The 17712-nt window shown below is 44.2% G+C and overlaps 1 protein-coding gene across 4 annotated transcripts in view; it reads right to left on the bottom strand.

Moving 5' to 3' along the window:
• The window catches only part of LOC124001222 (beta/gamma crystallin domain-containing protein 1-like), a 63196-nt gene that overhangs the window by 3914 nt on the left and 41570 nt on the right, over positions 1-17712 (bottom strand). For 2 of the 4 annotated variants that reach the window (XM_046307851.1, XM_046307852.1), the window contains 10 exons: positions 13461-13587; positions 13143-13288; positions 12086-12212; positions 11861-11890; positions 11622-11734; positions 11333-11465; positions 7249-7388; positions 6866-6989; positions 1360-1518; positions 915-1080 (listed from right to left, as the gene is read on the bottom strand). In XM_046307851.1, the coding sequence (XP_046163807.1) occupies positions 915-1080; positions 1360-1518; positions 6866-6989; positions 7249-7388; positions 11333-11465; positions 11622-11734; positions 11861-11890; positions 12086-12212; positions 13143-13288; positions 13461-13587 (1265 nt within the window). Of the gene's footprint in view, positions 1-628; positions 782-914; positions 1081-1359; positions 1519-6865; positions 6990-7248; positions 7389-11332; positions 11466-11621; positions 11735-11860; positions 11891-12085; positions 12213-13142; positions 13289-13460; positions 13588-17712 lie in introns of those variants that run through there. The other 2 variants (XR_006832753.1, XR_006832754.1) reach the window with 2 other exon arrangements.

Consider the following 17712-nt stretch of genomic DNA (forward strand, 5'->3'; position numbering starts at 1 on the left):
TACAGTTTAGTGTAGGCTACATATTCAATGGCATTGCAACAGATGGGTAATGAAAATAACTAACTAAACACTTCCTAAACTTACCACCAGATAGAGCCAGATAACTGAGGACAGAGCTCCTATACTCTTTGTATGCTGAACGAAAATATAAATTCAACATGTAGTGTTGGTCCCATGTTTCATGAGCTGACATAAAACATCCCATAAAATGTTCCATATGCAGAAAAAGCTTATTTCTCTCAAATTTTGTGCACAAATTTGTTTATATCCCTGTTAGTGAGTATTCTCCTTTGCCAAGATAATTAATCCACCTGACAGGTACGGCATATCAAGAAGCTGATTAAACAGCATGATCATTACACAGGTGCACATTGGTCTGGGGACAATAAAAGGCCACTCTAAAATGTGCAGTTTTCTCACAGATGTCTCAAGTTTTAAGGGAGCATGCAAATGGCACGTTGACTGCAGGATTGTCCACCAGAGCTGTTGCCAGATAATTGAATGTTAATTTCTCTACCATAATCCACCTCCAATGTATTTTTGGCAGTACATACAACCAGCCTCACAACCGCAGACCACGTGTAACCCCCCCCCCCCAGTCCAGGACCTTCACATACGGCTTCTTTACCTGTGGGATCGTGACAGACCAGCCACACGGACTGCTGATGAATGTGAGGAGTATTTCTGTCTGTAATAAAGCCCTTTTGAAGGGGCTCATTCAGATTGGCTGGCTCTCAAGTGGGTGGGCCTATGTCCTCCCAGGCCCACTCATGGCTGCGCCCTGCCCAGTCATGTGAAATCCATAGATTAGGGCCTAATGCATTTATTTCAATTGTTGCATGTTGCATTTATATTTTTGTTCAGTATAGATGCTACTGTAGCTGAGAGAGCAAGAGCAGGAGAGCGGATCTGACCTTTAACCTCAAGCACCAGATCAGGTTTGAGGTGGCATCGGACCAGGCCGTCTGGGGTAATGTTCCACAGCTGGTTGTCTTTCCCTGGCTCCGGAGGAGACACACTCAGCCTGCTGCCCGCCATGACAATGCTCCCCGTGATCTGCAGGCAACAGTCCTCCACCAGCTGTAGAGACAGGGAATAGAGGTTCAGATGTGGGTGGATTCTGTATTGAATACATACTTATAAGCATGATACAGATACAGTTTTGCAACGTTATATGAGAGACAAATGACAATTGTACTGGGATATGCTCAACACATGTGACATGAAACTATATTGAAATAATGAGGAAGCCAGTTCTGTAACACTTGAAGGTGGTGATGATGGGAATGAATAAGGATGTCTGTGGAGTTAATGAGAGGAAAAGATGATCCATTGCAAAATCTTGAGCCCATGCGGTACCTTGCAGCGTAGGACTCCGTCATGGAAGAGCCAGACCTGGTCCACTCCCCCAGTCTCCTCCAGGGCCTGGACCCGCAACAGCTTGATGTCATCCAGAGGCCCTGACAGGGACATCACGTAGCCCGTCTCCCTGCTTCGCAGACGGAAGTACACCTGCTTCTGTAGGGGGCAACAACACAGATAATATGATCTTGTCTTGACTAGGCTAGAAAAGTTATTTTCACCCGATAGTGGTCATTATGAGTTATAGGGCTTGCTGTGGCTCCGTATAATTTCGATTGTGTAATCATTTGCATTGATGACTAAATGAGATTAGTGCAGAAGTTGAGTTGTAGTCAAGAAGTTTGAACATTAGTCATGAAGATTAGGCTATTTTGTATGTGGCCGATATGGGCCGATTCCAACCCGAGTTAAGCGAGCGTAAGTGGAACGCATTTCCCTTTTCATGCACTTTTCACTATATGCGTATTCTATATTTTTGTATTTAAAAAAAACGTTTTACCTCTTATTCTCCCCAATTTCGTGATATCCAAATTAGTTAAAGTCTTGTCCCATTGCTGCAACTCTGCACTTGCTTCTTGACACACTGCTCACTTAACCCGGGAGCCAGTTGCACCAATATGTCAGAGGAAACATTGTACAACTGGCAACTTAAGTCAGCCAGCATGCGCCTGGCCCACCACAGGAGTCGCTAGAGCGTAATGGGACAAAGACATCCCGGCCGGCCAAACCCTCCCTTAAACCGGACGATGTTGGGCCAATTGAGCACAGCCTCATGGATCTCCCAGTCGCGGCCCGCTGCGACTCAGCCTGGTATGGAACCTCGGTCTGTAGTGATGCCCCTAGCACTGTGATGTAGTGCCTTAGACTGCTGCGCCATTCGGGAGGCCCCTATATGTGCATTCTGACCTTGAACTTAAGCATGACAATAGCATGCTATTCGTCCAGGGTGGAGATCAAATAAATGAAGGTGCGGCGGAGCTGTGTCTACAGATGCTGCATATTCCGACCTTGACTGTCACGCCTTGGTCATTGTATTTTGTGTTTTCGTTATATATTTGTTCAGAGCCTTCCTCCTCTACAGCGCTTTCGGAGTCTCCCGCCTGTTCAGCGCTTCTAGAGCCTTCCTGCTCTACAGCGCTGCCGGAGCCTCCTGCATGTTCGGAGCAGCCAGAGCTGTCAGTTTGCATGAAGCAGCCAGAGCTGCCAGTCTGCAAAGAGCTGCCAGTCTGCAAGGAGCTGCCAGTCTGCAAGGAGCTGTCAGTCTGCAAGGAGCTGTCAGCCTGCATGGAGCAGCCAGAGCTGTCAGTCTGCAAGGAGCTGTCAGTCTGCAAGGAGCTGCCAGTCTGTAAGGAGCTGCCAGTCTGCAAGGTGCTGCCAGCCTGCATGGAGCAGCCAGAGCTGTCAGTTTGTATGAAGCAGCCAGAGCTGTCAGTCTGCATGAAGCAGCCAGAGCTGTCAGTTTGTATGAAGCAGCCAGAGCTGTCAGTCTGTATGAAGCAGCCAGAGCTGTCAGTCTGTATGAAGCAGCCAGAGCTGTCAGTCTGCATGAAGCAGCCAGAGATGTCAGTCTGCAAGGAGCTGACAGTCTGCAAGGAGCTGTCAGTCTGCAAGGAGCTGTCAGCCTGCATGGAGCAGCCAGAGCTGCCAGTCTGCACGGAGCAGCCAGAGCTGCCAGTCTGCATAGAGCAGCTAGATCCGCCAGTCAGCCATGATCTTCTAGATCTGCCAGTCAACCAGATTCTTCCAGATCTGCCAGTCAACCAGTCTCTTCCAGATCTGCCAGTCAACCAGTCTCTTCCAGATCTGCCAGTCAACCAGTCTCTTCCAGATCTGCCAGTCAACCAGAATCTTCCAGATCCGCCAGCCAGCCAGGATCTACCGGAGCCCACTACATGCCTGAGCTTCATCTCAGTACTGGGCTTCCTCTCAGTACTGAGCTTCCCCTCAGTACTGGGCTTCCCCTCAGTACCGGGCCTCCCCTCAGTCCCGGGCTGTCCCTCAGTCCCGAGCTACCCCTCAGTCCCGAGCTTCCCCTCAGTCCCGAGCTTCCCCTCAGTCCCGAGCTTCCCCTCAGTCCCGAGCTGCCCCTCAGTCCCGAGCTGCCCCTCAGTCCCGAGCTGCCCCTCAGTCCCGTGCTGCCCCTCAGTTCAGTGGGATTCTGGGTCAGGACTATTAGGCCATGGTCGGCGGCGAGGGTGGATTATCCCAGGACGCGAAGGGGAGGAACTATGACATTAATGGAGTGGGGTCCACGTCCCGAGCCGGAACCGCCACCATGGACAGACGTCCACCCGGACCCTCCCTATGGTTGTGAGGTGCGTCCGGGAGTCCGCACCTTAGGTTGGGGGGGGGTTCTGTCACGCCTTGGTCATTGTATTTTGTGTTTTCGTTATATATTTGTTCAGGCCAGGGTGGGACATGGGTTTATTGTGTTGTCGTATTGGGGTTTTTGTAGGCATTGTGATTCAAATCAAGTCAAATCAAATTTTATTTGTCACATACACATGGTTAGCAGATGTTAATGCGAGTGTAGCGAAATGCTTGTGCTTCTAGTTCCGACAATGCAGTGATAACCAACAAGTAATCTAACTAACAATTCCAAAACTACTGTCTCTATGCAGTCTTATACACAGTGTAAGGGGATAAGAAATATGTACATAAGGATATATGAATGAGTGATGGTACAGAGCAGCATACAGTAGATGGTATCGAGTACAGTATATACATATGAGATGAGTGTGTAGACAAAGTAAACAAAGTGGCATAGTTAAAGTGGCTAGTGATACATGTATTACATAAGGATGCAGTCGATGATGTAGAGTACAGTATATACATATGCATATGAGATGAATAATGTAGGGTAAGTAACATTATATAAGGTAGCATTGTTTAAAGTGGCTAGTGATATATTTACATAATTTCCCATCAATTCCCATTATTAAAGTGGCTGGAGTTGGGTCAGTGTCAATGACAGTGTGTTGGCAGCAGCCACTCAATGTTAGTGGTGGCTGTTTAACAGTCTGACAGGCCTTGAGATAGAAGCTGTTTTTCAGTCTCTCGGTCCCAGCTTTGATGCACCTGTACTGACCTCGCCTTCTGGATGATAGCGGGGTGAACAGGCAGTGGTTCGGGTGGTTGATGTCCTTGATGATCTTTATGGCCTTCCTGTAACATCGGGTGGTGTAGGTGTCCTGGAGGGCAGGTAGTTTGCCCCCGGTGATGCGTTGTGCAGTCCTCACTACCCTCTGGAGAGCCTTACGGTTGAGGGCGGAGCAGTTGCCGTACCAGGCGGTGCCGTATACAGCCCGCCAGGATGCTCTCGATTGTGCATCTGTAGAAGTTTGTGAGTGCTTTTGGTGACAAGCCGAATTTCTTCAGCCTCCTGAGGTTGAAGAGGCACTGCTGCGCCTTCTTCACGACGCTGTCAGTGTGAGTGGACCAATTCAGTTTGTCTGTGATGTGTATGCCGAGGAACTTAAAACTTGCTACCCTCTCCACTACTGTTCCATCGATGTGGATAGGGGGGTGTTCCCTCTGCTGTTTCCTGAAGTCCACAATCATCTCCTAAGTTTTGTTGACTTTGAGTGTGAGGTTATTTTCCTGACACCACACTCCGAGGGCCCTCACCTCCTCCCTGTAGGCCGTCTCGTCGTTGTTGGTAATCAAGCCTACCACTGTTGTGTCGTCCGCAAACTTGATGATTGAGTTGGAGGCGTGCGTGGCCACGCAGTCGTGGGTGAACAGGGAGTACAGGAGAGGGCTCAGAACGCACCCTTGTGGGGCCCCCGTGTTGAGGATCAGCGGGGAGGAGATGTTGTTGCCTACCCTCACCACCTGGGGGCGGCCCGTCAGGAAGTCCAGTACCCAGTTGCACAGGGCGGGGTCGAGACCCAGGGTCTCGAGCTTGATGACGAGCTTGGAGGGTACTATGGTGTTGAATGCCGAGCTGTAGTCGATGAACAGCATTCTCACATAGGTATTCCTATGGATTGTGGTTGATTAGGGGTGTGTCTAGTTTAGGCTTGGATGCCAGAGGCGGTTCTCAATCAGAGTCAGGTGATTCTTGTTGTCTCTGACAGGGAACCGTATTTAGGTAGCCTGGGTTTCACTGTGTATTTCGTGGGTGATTGTTCCTGTCTCTGTGTAGTGTTTACCAGATAGGCTGTAATTAGGTTTCACGTTCCGTTTGTTGTTTTGTATTTGTATAAGTTATTTCATGTATCGCGATTCATTTATTAAAGACATGAGTAACCACCACGCTGCATTTCGGTCCGACTCTCTTTCGACAAACGAAGAACGCCGTTACATTGACTTAATTCCCCAACAAATCTACCAGCTTTATGTGTGAATGAAACCTTGAATAAGTTCAAACGAAGCTACCAGTTCCAAGTTGAAAAAGCATCCATTTTATATTTTCCAATACAAATAACACCATTCTCTATACACTGTAATTTACAACTTGATAAGAGCTATTGATAAGAGCTAGGTATATGATTAATCCGTTTGGATAAGGGAATTGTAAATATAAATTACACCTGTTTTAGATATATTTTACCTTATAATCCCTTGAGACAAATGTGAAACCAGTCAAATCATATGTATTTGTAAAGCCCTTTGTACATCAGCTGATATCTAAAAGTGCTGTACAGAAACCCAGCCTAAAACCCCAAACAGCAAGCAATGCAGGTGTAGAAGCACGGTGGCTAGGAAAAACTCCCTAGAAAGGCCAGAACCTAGGAAGAAACCTGGAGACGAACCAGGCTATGTGGGGTGGCCAGTCCTCTTCTGGCTGTTTGGGGTTTTCGGCTGGGTTTCTGTACAGCACTTTGAGATATCAGCTGATGTACAAAGGGCTATTTAAATAAATTTGATTTGATTTGATGTGATTCTGCATAATGCAATTCCAAACATTGTAATTGTACGGCCTTTTAACTTAAAGGGATGAGCACTCTCTAATGTCGACTTTCTCTCTTTCCTATTTCTATCACGTTAAATATTAGCCACTATCAGTATCGACCGTCAGTAGGCGAAATAACCACACAGATTCAACTCCCAATTTACGGTTAGTTCCCTTCACTTGGTATACATTATCACTACATTTAATTACATTATTTTGATGACCTTCATTTGCTTGCTCTGAAAACGTTGTCACAGCCGTGTGGTTGTTGCTGTCGATCATTAGTGAGAGTTGATAATATAAAAAAGAGGCTAAATAAATCATTATGTAGCGGAGCGCAGAGACCAAGCAGTAACAGTTTGAACTCGGCGTGTTAAATCGAACAATTGGTGCTGAAATGGAGACGAACATGCATATATTTAGATGTATTTATTTAATTTACCCTAATATTCGTTCTCTCAATATATTGTAGTGAGCCTGTTGACAAAATTCTAACTAAAAGATACACCATATTTAAAGGGATGTCTTAAGATGAATGTACTGAAAACTCTACTGAATGAAAACTCCCAGAGAAAATCTGTTGGCCCACATGCCCCGCCTCCAAACCTGCAATAGTGGTCTCAGGGATCCGATTCGCGGCCAGCTGCTGAACTTGAACCAATCACCCAGTTTGCTGGGCGGTAGCAGGATCTGACGGCCACGGTGATGACACCCCTCATACAGCACCCACCTGTAGAGCAGGAATTATCAATCACACACAGTCAGTTGCTCTACTTACACAAACCTCAAACACACCTTAAATGTAAACAATCCACATTCCTACAGCACTCCTCTTTACAATTAGCTAGCAAATCTAGTTGATGGATTAATAGGTGCTTAGACAGTGCTTCATCAACTAACTTCAATAGTTGGTGCAACTCTTGCTTTTAATGTTCTGTTTTGTTTTATTGCCTAATAAAAACTGTCAAATCTATTCAGGTGTGACTTACATTCCTCCGTCGATAACCAGGGAGCGTATGCGTCCGTCCACCCCAGCCAGCTGCAGGTTCACCAACCCTTCCGTCAGCACCACCCTACGGCCTCTACAGCCAACCTTACTGAACAACGTTATGGACGGGAGGGAGAACTCCTGGAAAGATAAGGGGGAAGGGATGCGTGAAGCGTGTGATTATACATCATTATGGTATTGTAGGTACAGGACACATCCAAGATATGCAGTCACTTCACACAGACAGGACATAGGTTTACAAATACGGTACACATTCATGCCATGCCAAATGAGTTGGGTAAATTACCTGTCCCAACTTTTGGATTACCCAAACTCAGTAACCTAATCTGATTACATTCCATTACTTTTAGATTACTTTCCCCTTAATTAAGAGACATTAGAAGAAAGCAAAAATGTGTGTTACCAATTGAATGACATCCATTGCAGGATAAATACATGTTAAAGTTTACATAGCTGGCCATATATGGATGTTAAATTTTACTTTATGGGTTGGTTATCTAGGCTTTTTCCATTGCTTTCTACTACATATAATATAACGATTAAATTATTTATTGACATTAAAAACCTTAAGTCTATCAGAATTCCAGTCATTCCAATAAATGTTATACCCCTTGATCTTCAAGAACAGGACTTGGAAGTATGGAAGTATAGATTAGCCAAATTGTTTTACCTGAGGATGACGCCAAAAACGAAGGACTTATTAGCCAGCCCTACTCTGCTGTTTATGATGTTGTTGTCATGAAGGACTGATTGGGCTTATTGAGTTGAGTTGAAAAATAAATGCTGCGCTCATGGAATGGCGTGCTTTGAGCACTACTGAAAAGTGCTATTTACATGTTAAAAATGAATGCCATATCCTGCATCTGCTATAGACCTATATATAGAGAGAGAGATGAAGTCGGAAGTTTACATACACCTTAGCCAAATACATTTAAACTCCTGACATTTAATCCTAGTACAAATTCCCTGTCTTAGGTCAGTTAGGATCACCACTTTATTTTAAGAACTTGAAATGTCAGAATAATAGTAGAGAGAATTATCATCTCATTCCCAGTTGGTCCGAAGTGTACATACACTCAATTAATATTTGGTAGCATTGCCTTGAAATTGTTTAACTTGGGTCAAACATTTTGGGGAGCCTTCCACAAGCTTCCCACAATATGTTGGGTGAATTCTGGCCCATTCCTCCTGACAGAGCTGGTGTAACTGAGTCAGGTTTGTAGGCATCCTTGCTTGCACACGCTTCTCCAGTTCTGCCCACAAATGTTCTATAGGATTGAGGTCAGGGCTTTGTGATGGGCACTCCAATACATTGACTTTGTTGTCCTTAAGCCATGCTGCCACAACTTTGGAAGTATGCTTGGGGTCATTGTCCATTTGGAAGACCCATTTGCGACCAAGCTTTCACTTCCTGAATGATGTCTTGAGATGTTGCTTCAATATATCCACATAATTTTCCTACCTCATGATGCCATCTATTTCGTGAAGTGCACCAGTCCCCCCTGCAGCAAAGCAGCCCTATAACATGATGCTGCCACCCCCGTGCTCCAGGCTTGGGATGGTGTTCTTGGCTTGAAGCCTCCTCTTTTTCCTCCAAACATAACAATGGCCAAACAGTTCTATTTGGTTTCATCAGACCAGAGGAGATTTCTCCAAAAAGTATGATCTTTGTCCCCATGTGCAGTTGCAAACCGTAGTCTGGCTTTTATATGACGTTTTTGGAACAGTGGCTTCTTCCTTGCTGAGCGGTCTTTCAGGTTATGTCAATATAGGACTCGTTTTACTGTGGATATAGATACTTTTGTACCTGAATCAGAATCAGAATCAGCACAAGGTCCTTTGCTGTTGTCCTGGGATTGATTTGCACTTTTCACACCAAAGTACACACCAAAGGATTAAATGTCAGGAATTGTGAAAAACTGAGTTTAAATGTATTTGGCTGTATACTGTATATATATATATATACTGTATATATATATATATACATACATACATATACATATACATATACATATACATATACATATATATATATATATATATGTATATGTATAAGTCCAATAATGGATGTAGTAACTACAGATTGCCCCTTTAAGTCAATCAAAAGTGTGCAAGTTTGAGCATATGTCCATTCGGCCTATGGATATTTTTTTTTTACCAGCATGAAGTAGATTGGACAATAAAAGCCCCACTTTTATTCCATAGGTTGAAATCACACTATGCAGCTGTTGCAAGAGTGCATTTTTCACTGGCTGTCCACTAGTTTCAAAAACAGTGAATGATATGCAGCTTAAACTTTTTAAACCGCGATCCATTAAACACATTTAGTGTGTCATCATAGTGGTCTCTGACTTGTGGTCAGACTCGCTCAGGTGGAAGAAATGTAAACTTGTGCCTTTTTTCAATGCTGATTTGAATGTCATTGAGAAAACAGAGAACTGTCAAAAATATTTTTTCCGCAAACATTCTTTCTGAATTTAACTTCTCGGTGACAGGGGGCAGTATTGAGTAGCTTGCATGAATAAGGTGCCCAGAGTAAACTGCCTGCAACTCTGTCCCAGATGCTAATATATGCACATTATTAGTAGTACTGGATAGACAACAATCTGAAGGTTCTGAAACTGTTTGAATGATGTCTGTGAGTATAACTGATCTCATATGGCAGGCGAAAACCTGAGACAAATCCAACCAGGAAGTGGAAATCTGAGGTTTGTAGTTTAATTTAAGTGATTGCCTATCCAATATGCTGTGTCTATGGGACCAGATTGCACTTCCCAAGGCTTCCAGCAGATGTCAACAGTCTTTAGAAAGTTGTTTGAGGCTTTGAATAAGAGCTGTTTCAACAAGTGGACTAGGCTGAGGCCAATCAGTTGTTTACTGCGTGGTCATGCGGGCACGCCGTGCCTTCTTTTTCCTCTGTAATGAATACGCTATTGTCCGGTTGGAATATGATTGAAGATTTATTATAAAAAGATCCTAAGGATTGATTGTAAACATCGTTTGACATGTTTCTACAAACTGTAATGGAACTCTTTTGACTTTTCGTCTGGATTTTGTGCTTTTGGAATAGTGAACTAAACGTGCAAACAAAACGTAGGTATTTGGATATAAATATGGACGTAATCGAACAAAACAAACATTTCTTGTGGAAGTGGGAGTCCTGGGAGTGCATTCCGACAAAGATCAGCAACGGTAAGTGAAGATTTATAATGCTATTTCTGACTTTTGTTGACTTCACATCTTGGCGGGTAACTGTATGGCTTGCTTTTGTGGCTGAACGCTGTTCTCAGATAATTGAACAATGTGCTTTTGCCGTAAAGAGTTTTTGAAATCTGACACAGCGGTTGCATTAAGAACATGTTTATCTTTATTTCTATGTAAAACATGTACTGTATCTTTCATCAAAGTTTATGATGAGTATTTCTGTTATTTGATGTGGCTCTCTGCAATTTCTCCGGATGTTTTGGAGGCATTCTGAACATGGCGCCAATGTAAACGGAGGGTTTTGGACATAAGTATGAACTTGATCGAACAAAACATACATGTATTGTGTAACATTGAGTCCTGGGAGTGTCATCTGATGAAGATCGTCAAAGGTTAGTGATGAATTGTATCTATATATCTGCTTTTTGTGACACCTCTCTTTGGTTGGAAAATGGCTGAATGCTTTCTGTGACTAGTTGCATAATGATATGTTCTGCTTTCGCCAAAAAGCCATTTTGAAATCGGACACAGTGGTTGGATTAATGAGATGTGTATCTTTAAAATGGTGTAAAATACTTGTATGTTTGAGGAATTTTAATTATGAGATTTCTGTTGTTTTGAATTTGGTGCCCTGCACTTTCACTGGCTGTTGGCGAGGTGGGACGCTAGCGTCCCGAACGATCCCAGAGAGGTTAAAAGTAATCCTCAAAGTAATCATCTAGTTTTTCAATAGTATCTGTAATCTGATTACAATATTTTGGCTGGAAATGTAAGGGATTATAGTTACTGTTTTTTTGTAAGGGATTACAAAAAAGCCTGTATGTCAACACACATAACTCCAGGATCTCCTCTGTACTCACATGGCTGATGGTCTGTATGGAACGGATGGGAGAGTCAGGACCCAGACAGCCCATGGACTTGGTATTGGGGTAGTCTCCCTCCTCCAGGACATACATGTGCTCTGTGAACTGGGATCCTTCATACGCCACCCAGCTGGAACACAGCACAGAGTCATGCAGTCAACTACAGCTCTCTCCAGTACTCAAGTCCTCTTTGAGTGTAATATACAACTAACATTTCTGTATACTAAATGTCACTCTATAACAAGTAGAATGAACATGCTGTGTTTAAAGTTGATGTTCTGCTCACCTCCCAGCCAGTACTCTACAGGAGCCAGGGAAGAAGTCTTCCTCCAGGGCTACCACACTGTCCTCCAGTACCACCACTCTGCCCTGGAACCAAGGCTTTGAGAACAGCTGGAGCTAAGGTGCATACACAGGAGATAAACATGACCTACAACTACAGTGGATTACATTATAATCACATCCATAGACTATTGACTATGTTAAGATAGTTAATATTATTTGTTTATCACAATCCGAACATACCCTGAACTTGCTTGATCCACCCAGGTTATCCTGAAAGTAATAAAGGAATTATGGGTAAACCAGTTCAAAGCTTCCTCACCAACCTCATAGTTTATCAGAATCATTAAAGTACACTGTAAGTATGATCAAGTATGATGCTACAAAGGTGGTACTGCTGTGATTATTATGGTATCATAGTCTTGCCCTAGTCCACCCATTGACTGTGCTTAAATATGTTATGTTTACCTGGAAGACTGGCTGCAGTGAGGATATCTTGAGGTTCGGTCCTCCCCAGTCTTCTGGGTTTCCGTAGAGGCCTTTCTCTAGAATGTAAAGTTCTCCGGAGAACCCAGGGTTCTCAAAGGCAACCCACCTGTTTAGAACACATTCACAACAGGTAAACTGGTACATTTATAGGACACTCCATAATAACATTTCACAATACAACATGTTGTAAATAGCATCATTCCGTATGTCATAACCTTTAAACAGGAGGTCTGAATATGATTGTTATCATTTTACTGTAGTTTCTAATCCTGTAATATTAGATGTTTATAACTTGAAATCACAAGCTCTAACTCCATTTTATCACTAACCAAACACTGAGCTACGGCATTTTAAAAGGCCATAAAACAATTAGCCAGGTAAACTACACAGGAAACAGTAGAAGGTTATAAAGAGATTATGTGAAGGCTATCCCTATTCAGTGCAGTTCATTTTCAACTATATAAACTTTAGGCGTATGCTCTACATAACCAGTTTGGAAAATTATATTAAAATGAAAGCTGTTCATTCTAACAGAGAGACGTTTGTGATAGCTTATGAACCACTGAGACAACTGACTTAATCTATTAAAGAGATAGCCAATGAACTAATAGCCAATGAACTAATAGCCAATGAACTTCTAAGTGATTAAATTCAGATATGTCTGGAACATGGCCACTCCCTTTCTTTACTGAAATATGTACAAAGCTTATACAGTTTGAATTGTGACTCCGGGACTGGACCTTTACAATCTATTCTCCTCTCTAAGAATATATAACCCCAGAGATTGATCTCATTTTCCCAACTATTGTCTAACCTTCAGTATCACTGTACTAAGCGTGACATTCACACCAGTCTTTCACGTTTGTGCATGTGTGTGTGTTAAATAAAAGCTTGCAATCAGAGGAAAGAGAATAGGAGTGATCCACCTATATTTCTCTAGCACAGCCAGCCAAAGCCCTTGGCTTTTGTGACACACCGAGTTATTTGAATAGATGCAGGAGACTGCTACATAGGACTGTCAGAGAAGTTGACTTACACTCCACCCTGGACATTGATGGACTGTGTCTTCGAGCCGAAGCCTGTGTCCTCCATGTTAATGACAGGCCCTAGCAGGTCCATGTTGACCCCTCTCTCCCCAAAGTCCCTCTCACTGAACAACTTCACATGGGGAGACAGGACATCCTACAACCCAGGGAATGTAAACACAAACACCCAAACGATCTCTATTTACAAAGACCAAACTGACTTTATTTTGACTAGGTACTTTCAATCATCACAAACATTACATATATTCTTTGTAGAAGCAAACAGACTTAAACCATGGCTCTGAATAGATGAGAGTTCCAGTACTTACAGTGCGTACAGGGCGAAGTGACAGGAACTGGTCTCCGTAGCCTCCCCACTCCCTCCAGTCAGGATACTCCCCCTCCTCCAAGAGATACTGGTGACCTTCAAACTCTGGTTCATCATAGCCAACCCAGCTACAGGGACAATTAGGAACACACATGGTGATAGAGTAGATCTGACCCAGCTACAGGGACAATCAGGAACACACAGGGTGATAGAGTAGATCTGACCCAGCTACAGGGACAATCAGGAACACACAGGCTGATAGAGTAGATCTGACCCAGCTACAGGGACAATCAGGAACACACAGGGTGATAGAGTAGATCTGACCCAGCTACAGGGACAATCAGGAACATACAGGGTAATAGAGTAGATCTGACCCAGCTACAGGGACAATCAGGAACACACAGGGTGATAGAGTAGATCTGACCCAGCAACAGGGACAATCAGGAACACACAGGGTGATAGAGTAGATCTGACCCAGCTACAGGGACAATCAGGAACACACAGGGTGATAGAGTAGATCTGACCCAGCTACAGGGACAATCAGGAACACACAGGGTGATAGAGTAGATCTGACCCAGCTACAGGGACAATCAGGAACACACAGGGTGATAGAGTAGATCTGACCCAGCTACAGGGACAATCAGGAACACACAGGGTGATAGAGTAGATCTGACCCAGCTACAGGGACAATCAGGAACACACAGGGTGATAGAGTAGATCTGACCCAGCTACAGGGACAATCAGGAACACACAGGGTGATAGAGTAGATCTGACCCAGCTACAGGGACAATCAGGAACACACAGGGTGATAGAGTAGATCTGACCCAGCTACAGGGACAATCAGGAACACACAGGGTGATAGAGTAGATCTGACCCAGCTACAGGGACAATCAGGAACACACAGGGTGATAGAGTAGATCTGACCCAGCTACAGGGACAATCAGGAACACACAGGGTGATAGAGTAGATCTGACCCAGCTACAGGGACAATCAGGAACACACAGGGTGATAGAGTAGATCTGACCCAGCTACAGGGACAATCAGGAACACACAGGGTGATAGAGTAGATCTGACCCAGCTACAGGGACAATCAGGAACACACAGGGTGATAGAGTAGATCTGACCCAGCTACAGGGACAATCAGGAACACACAGGATGATAGAGTAGATCTGACCCAGCTACAGGGACAATCAGGAACACACAGGGTGATAGAGTAGATCTGACCCAGCTACAGGGACAAACAGGAACACACAGGGTGATAGAGTAGATCTGACCCAGCTACAGGGACAATCAGGAACACACAGGGTGATAGAGTAGATCTGACCCAGCTACAGGGACAATCAGGAACACACAGGGTGATAGAGTAGATCTGACCCAGCTACAGGGACAATCATGAACACACAGGGTGATAGAGTAGATCTGACCCAGCTACAGGGACAATCAGGAACACACAGGGTGATAGAGTAGATCTGACCCAGCTACAGGGACAATCAGGAACACACAGGGTGATAGAGTAGATCTGACCCAGCTACAGGGACAATCAGGAACACACAGGGCGATAGAGTAGATCTGACCCAGCTACAGGGACAATCAGGAACACACAGGGCGATAGAGTAGATCTGACCCAGCTACAGGGACAATCAGGAACACACAGGGCGATAGAGTAGATCTGCCCCAGCTACAGGGACAATCAGGAACACACAGGGCGATAGAGTAGATCTGACCCAGCTACAGGGACAATCAGGAACACACAGGATGATAGAGTAGATCTGACCCAGCTACAGGGACAATCAGGAACACACAGGGTGATAGAGTAGATCTGACCCAGCTACAGGGACAAACAGGAACACACAGGGTGATAGAGTAGATCTGACCCAGCTACAGGGACAATCAGGAACACACAGGGTGATAGAGTAGATCTGACCCAGCTACAGGGACAATCAGGAACACACAGGGTGATAGAGTAGATCTGACCCAGCTACAGGGACAATCATGAACACACAGGGTGATAGAGTAGATCTGACCCAGCTACAGGGACAATCAGGAACACACAGGGTGATAGAGTAGATCTGACCCAGCTACAGGGACAATCAGGAACACACAGGGTGATAGAGTAGATCTGACCCAGCTACAGGGACAATCAGGAACACACAGGGCGATAGAGTAGATCTGACCCAGCTACAGGGACAATCAGGAACACACAGGGCGATAGAGTAGATCTGACCCAGCTACAGGGACAATCAGGAACACACAGGGCGATAGAGTAGATCTGACCCAGCTACAGGGACAATCAGGAACACACAGGGCGATAGAGTAGATCTGCCCCAGCTACAGGGACAATCAGGAACACACAGGGCGATAGAGTAGATCTGACCCAGCTACAGGGACAATCAGGAACACACAGGGTGATAGAGTAGATCTGACCCAGCAACAGGGACAATCAGGAACACACAGGGTGATAGAGTAGATCTGACCCAGCTACAGGGACAATCAGGAACACACAGGGTGATAGAGTAGATCTGACCCAGCTACAGGGACAATCAGGAACACACAGGGTGATAGAGTAGATCTGACCCAGCTACAGGGACAATCAGGAACACACAGGGTGATAGAGTAGATCTGACCCAGCTCCATTTTCAGTGATCAGATTTTCCTGCACTTTTCGATGAAACGCACGTTCTGTTATAGTCACAGCCGTGATTTAACCAGTTTTATAAACGTCTGAGTGTTTTCTATCCACACATACTAATCATATGCATATACTATATTCCTGGCATGAGTAGCAGGGCGCTGAAATGTTGCGCGATTTTTAACAGAATGTTCGAAAAAGTAGGGGGTACTATTAACAAGTTAACCTTTTTGTGATAGGGGGCAAAATTTTCACTTTTGGATGAATAGCGTGCCCAGAGTGAACTGCGTCCTACTCTGTCCCAGATGCTAATATATGCATAGTATTATTGTTATTGGATAGAAAACACTCTGAAGTTTCTAAAACTGTTTGAATGATGTCTGTGAGAATAACAGAACTCGTATGGCAGGTGAAAACCTGAGAAAAATCCAATCAGGAAGTGGGACATCTGAAGTTTGTAGTTTTTCAAAGCTTGGCCTACCAAATTCACATTGAGATATGGATAAAGTTGCACTTCCTACGGCTTCCACTAGATGTCAACCGTCTTTAGAAACTTGAATGAGGATTCTACTATAAAGGAGGGGCTCATGAGACCTCTTTGAGTTAGTGGTCTGGCAGAGTACCTTGGTCTCATGACGCGCGCTCCTTACAGAGTTACCTCTTGTTCCAGTGCATTTCGTCAGACAAAGGAATTCTCAGGTTGGAACAGTATTGATGTTTTATGTTAAAAACATCCTAAAGATTGATTCCATATATCGTTTGACATGTTTCTAAAGGACTGTAACGGAACTTTTCGAGTTTTTGTCTGGACGAAGTGCCTGCGCCTCATGAAGAGGGATTACTGGGCTGAACACGCTAACAACAAGTGGCTATTTGCACAGAAATGATGGACTTTATGGAACAAATCAGTCATTTATTGTCGAACTGGGACTCCTGGGAGTGCCTTTTGATGAAGATCATCAAAGGTTAGTGAATATTTATGGTGTTATTTATAACTTTGTTGACTCCAAAATGACGGATATTCCTCTGGCTGTTTGGGTTCTGAGTGCCGTTCTCAGATTATGCTTTTTCCTTAAAGTTTTTTAAAAATCTGACACAGCGGTTGCATTAACCTCTTGAAGCTATGGGGGCGCTATTTCATTATTGGATAAAAAAAACGTGTCCGTTTTAAGCGCAATATTTTGTCACAAAAAGATGCTCGACTATGCATATAATTGACAGCTTTGGAAAGAAAACACTCTGACGTTTCCAAAACTGCAAAGATATTATCTGTGAGTGCCCCAGAACTGATGCTACAGGCAAAACCAAGATGAAACTTCAAACAGGAAATGAGCAGGATTTTTGACGCTCTGTGTTCAAATGTCTCCTTATATGGCTGTGAATGCGCCAGGAATGAATGAGCCTGCCCTTTCTATAATTTCCCAAAGGTGTCTGCATCATTGTGACGTATTTGTAGGCATATCATTGGAAGATTGGCCATAAGAGACTACATTTACCCGGTGTCCTTTGTTGAAATGGCTGCGTAACCTACAAGCTGGATGCATACATCCATGTGATTCTGGGGAGAGAGGAGACTTCCACGAACTATATATCATGAAGAGATATGTGAAAAACACCTTGAGGA

This window comes from Oncorhynchus gorbuscha, linkage group LG17, assembly GCF_021184085.1.
Source record: "Oncorhynchus gorbuscha isolate QuinsamMale2020 ecotype Even-year linkage group LG17, OgorEven_v1.0, whole genome shotgun sequence".
NCBI lineage: Eukaryota > Metazoa > Chordata > Actinopteri > Salmoniformes > Salmonidae > Oncorhynchus > Oncorhynchus gorbuscha.